This window comes from Staurois parvus, unplaced genomic scaffold (assembly GCF_062004578.1).
Source record: "Staurois parvus isolate SC_StPar_1 unplaced genomic scaffold, SC_StPar_1.0 ptg000570l, whole genome shotgun sequence".
NCBI lineage: Eukaryota > Metazoa > Chordata > Amphibia > Anura > Ranidae > Staurois > Staurois parvus.
In genome coordinates this window covers 1,786,801-1,791,184 of record NW_028318366.1, presented here as the reverse complement: position 1 = coordinate 1,791,184, position 4,384 = coordinate 1,786,801, and the positions used below count along the sequence as shown (strand labels likewise).

The 4,384-nt window shown below is 47.9% G+C and overlaps 1 protein-coding gene across 1 annotated transcript; it reads right to left on the bottom strand.

Annotated features, from left to right (window-relative positions):
- Positions 1 to 440: 440 nt before the first annotated feature.
- Positions 441 to 3,561, bottom strand: LOC149450605 (uncharacterized). Its single transcript, XM_089691735.1, has one exon. It carries the CDS (start codon positions 3,549 to 3,551, stop codon positions 2,862 to 2,864), a length of 690 nt encoding a protein of 229 aa, XP_089547861.1. The 5' UTR covers positions 3,552 to 3,561; the 3' UTR covers positions 441 to 2,861.
- Positions 3,562 to 4,384: the final 823 nt, after the last annotated feature.

Sequence of the window (4,384 nt, the reverse complement as noted above, 5' to 3'; positions counted from 1 at the left end):
CCCTCTCTGGAGGATTTACCCCCCCCCATCTAGACCAGGCCATTTACCACATTAACCCCTTCCCTCCAGAGGATTTACCCCCCTTCCTGACCAGGCCATTTACCACATTAACCCCTCCCTCTCCAGAGGATTTACCCCCCATTCCTGACCAGGCCATTTACCATATTAACCCTTCCCCCTCCAGAGAATTTACCCCACCATTCCTGACCAGGTCATTTACCATATTAACCCCTCCCCTTCCAGACGATTTACCCCCCCTACCTGGCCAGGCCATTTACTACATTAACCCCTCCGGAGGATTTACCCCCCTTTCTGATCAGGCCATTTTCGACATTCACCCCTCCCCCTCCAGAGGATTTACCCCCCCACTTCCTGACCAGGCCATTTACATTAATCCCTCTGGAGGATTTACCCCCCCCCCCTTCCTGACCAGGCCATTTTCTTGCAATACGGCACTGCGTTACTTTCACTGGCAGTTGCGCGGTCATGCAAAGCCACACCCAAATGAAATTTACATCCTTTTTTGCCCACAATTGGATCTTTCTTTCGGTGGTATTTGATCACGTGTGTGTGTTTTATTTTTTGTGCTATAAACAAAAAAGGCCAACAATTTTGAGAAAAAAACAATATTTTGAACTTTTTGCTATTAAACATGTCCAATAAAAAAAAACAAATTTCATCATAAATTTCAGCCAAAATGTATTCTGCTCCGTGTCTTTGCTAAAAAATCCCAATCTGTGTAAATTAATTGGCTTACATGAAAGTTATACAAATAGTTTACAAATGGCGGTATAGATACTGGAATTTTTTTCATCCTAGTAATGGCGGCGATCAGCGACTTATAGCAGGACTGCAGCCGGCATTCTTACACTGGGGGGGGGGGAAATGACTTGGTGTCACTGACATCCCCAGTGGCACCAATACAGTGATCAGTACTAATAAAAAGCATTGACATTGTACTAATTACACTGGGCAGGAAGGGGTTAACATGAGGGCCCATCAAAGGGTTAAATGTGTGCTGTGTTTCACTGTACGCATGCTGCTATGCAGAGCCATACAAAGCAGTGTGCGGGAGCTGACAAGGTAGAGATGTGTGTTGTTTATACACAGGTCTCTCCTCCATTGGAGATACTCAATGATCACCGGATGCCGGAGAGTAATCACCGTTGGGGACCCGGTCATTGGCAGCCAAGGCCATGAATGGCGGCGCAGGTAGAGCGTGTGCCTCCAACCCGGAACTACAACACCACGTATATATAGCTGATTTAGTGCAGCCCTGCCACCCTGTAGCAGTATTTCTTCTATAGGGGGAGGTGAGCGGATGTTTTATCGGGATGACACCATGGAGAGCGTCTTTTCCTTTGTCATTCTACTATGTCACACTGAGTCTATCTGCACAGCGATCTGATGGGATGCAGCACTGCCATCGTCTCACATGGGGGTTGGAGGAAAGCTGGAGATCTCGGATTGATAGACAAGTGCTGGGTGGCCTCTCTGAATTGGGGGTCATAGGATTCTGGGAAGCCCCACAGAGTTGTACCCTGAAGTGCTGTGTGCTTCATCATGAAGAAGTGTTGGTGACATACACATCTGTCATTTCCCTCGTCATCAGAGAACCACACAATTCAGTTTTTGGCTTCACGTTTGCTTTATTAAATTTCAATTTGTGGTGAAACATAAGAGATTTCCATCGTATTGTGACCACTTCATCCATGTGTCTGGGAACCTCTGATCTCCTGGTCTACTGCTTCTTCCACCACTTCATCCATGTCTATGGGGGGCCTCTGATCTCCTGGTTCTTCCATCACTTCATCCGTGTCTATGGGGGGGCCTCTGATCTCCTGGTCTACTGCTTCTTCCACCACTTCCTCCATGTCTCTGGGGGCCTCTGATCTCCTGGTCTACTGCTTCTTCCATGTCTCTGGGGACCTCTGATCTCCTGGTTCTTCCATCACTTCATCCATGTCTATGGGGGGCCTCTGATCTCCTGGTCTAATGCTTCTTCCACCACTTCCTCCATGTCTCTGGGGGCCTCTGATCTCCTGGTCTACTGCTTCTTCCACCACTTCATCCATGTCTATGGGGGGCCTCCGATCTCCTGGTTCTTCCATCACTTCATCCATGTCTATGGGGGGCCTCTGATCTCCTGGTTCTTCCATCACTTCATCCATGTCTATGGGGGGGCCTCTGATCTCCTGGTCTACTGCTTCTTCCACCACTTCATCCATGTCTCTGGGGGCCTCTGATCTCCTTGTCTACTGCTTCTTCCACCACTTCATCCATGTCTCTGGGGGGCCTCTGATCTCCTGGTCTACTGGTTCTTCCACCACTTCATCCAAGTCTGTGGGGGCCTCTGATCGCCTGGTCTACTGGTTCTTCCACCACTTCATCCAAGTCTGTGGGGGCCTCTGATCGCCTGGTCTACTGCTTCTTCCAACCCTTCATCCATGTCTCTGGGGACCTCTAATCTCCTGGTCTACTGCTTCTTCCACTACTTCATACATGTGTCTGGGGACCTCTGATCTCCTGCTACTTCCACCACTTCATCCATGTCTCTGGGGGCCTCTGATCTCCAGGTCTACTGCTTCTTCCACCACTTCATCCATGTCTCTGGGGGCCTCTGATCTCCTGGTCTACTGCTTCTTCCATGATGGAGATCAGTTATGGTGTATATCTGAGGTGTATATCAGGGTGTGTTTCTTCCCCACATGAGAGCTGGGATGTCCCAGCTCTCATGTGAGGAAGATATTTCCCTGTCTAGAAGACATTTCCCACACTCAAGGCACTAATACACCACCAGGGTTGTGTGGGACCACTAATGTACAGGAAGACAGGACTTCAGTGAGGAATATTTCCCTCACTCAGGACAGAAAAGTAGCTTCTCCCCAGTGTGAAATCTCTGATGGCTGGAAAGAACAGGAAAACAGATTTTCACCTGCATGAGACCTCAGATGTTTGACAAGTTTTGATTTTTCTACAAAACATTTCCCGCACTCAGGACAGGAATGCGGCTTCTCACCCTTGTGAGATCTCTGATGTCTAGAAAAACTGGACTTCGCTGAAAAACATTTCCCGCACTCAGGACAGGAATACGGCTTCTCACCCGTGTGCAAACTATGATGTTTGTAAAGATGGGACTTCTGTGAAAAACATTTCCCGCACTCAGGACAGGAATATGGCTTCTCACCTGTGTGAGATCTCTGATGTCTGTAAAGATGGGACTTCACTGAAAAACATTTCCCGCAATCAGGACAGGAATATGGCTTCTCCCCCGTGTGAGATCTTTCATGCACATTAAGACCAGATTTAGAACAGAACCTCTTCCCACACTCAGTACAGGAGAACCTCTTCCCTGTTAGAAAGTCAGCCCGGTCCCGCACAGTCTGAGGTTCCTCAGGATACGAGGAATCCGATGGTCCATCTACACTGGGTGGTGCCGGATGGACATTGGAGGGAGCCGGGTTTTCTCCTGGACTATACTGTGTGATGTCCTCATCTTCTACTTTCCAGTCTAGAGACAAAGTGAGACAATCCTCGGAGGTTTTCCTCATCTCCCGGCCATGGACTAAAATACAAAGACAAAGAGGATTACTAGACAGGAGCTGATTGGTTCCCCCAAACCAGGACTCCGCCCACATCAGGCAGCTTGGTCTCTGAGGAGCTTACAATTACACCCTCAAGGGAACTAGGAAATGGCTCCTCTGATCTCCTACCAGGTCATTTCTTTATTCATGTACCTTAGTCAGAGAGTGAGGAAACAACCAGAACTGTCTTTTATAGGAGGGACAGTGATGAGGGGATTACAGGACGAGGGTCCCCACCCCCTCTATCACTCATCGCCATCTTCCCAACACAAGAAGTACTGCACTTCCTAATTTACTCCATGATTTAGTCATGAAGAACAGCGGGGCTGAGCCCCACCAGAGGTCAGAGAGTGAGGATGGGGGGAGAACAACCAAGATGAAGACTGAACTGATCCTGAAGACCACCATCATTGGGGTATTGGCTCCCCCCTCATTATCACTTTCTGTTTAAGGGTCCAAAGTTGGAGGATGTTATCACATTATTATCACCATGTAAAAGTCTGTGCTCCAATCACATCATCCGATATAAAATGTCCAGCTGGGAGGAAATGGGGGGAACAAAAGAGAATCCATATTAGTCAGGACTATGGAATGTATATCGTAGAGTATATAGTGCAGGGGTCAGGAGTATGTAATGTACAATATAAATTATACAGTATAAGGGTCAGGACGCATAATATTGTATTCAGTAATCAGTGGAATATTAAATGTTTCCTGTAGACAAGTTGCAGAGATCCCACACCGCTGCCTCCCATCTCCTGAGACTGCACTCAGTGACTTGTGTCTGAGACACTACAGAC

Excerpts from the sequence above, each read along its gene's own strand:
- LOC149450605 (XM_089691735.1), bottom strand. The coding sequence starts at position 3,551 with ATGAGGAAAACCTCCGAGGATTGTCTCACTTTGTCTCTAGACTGGAAA.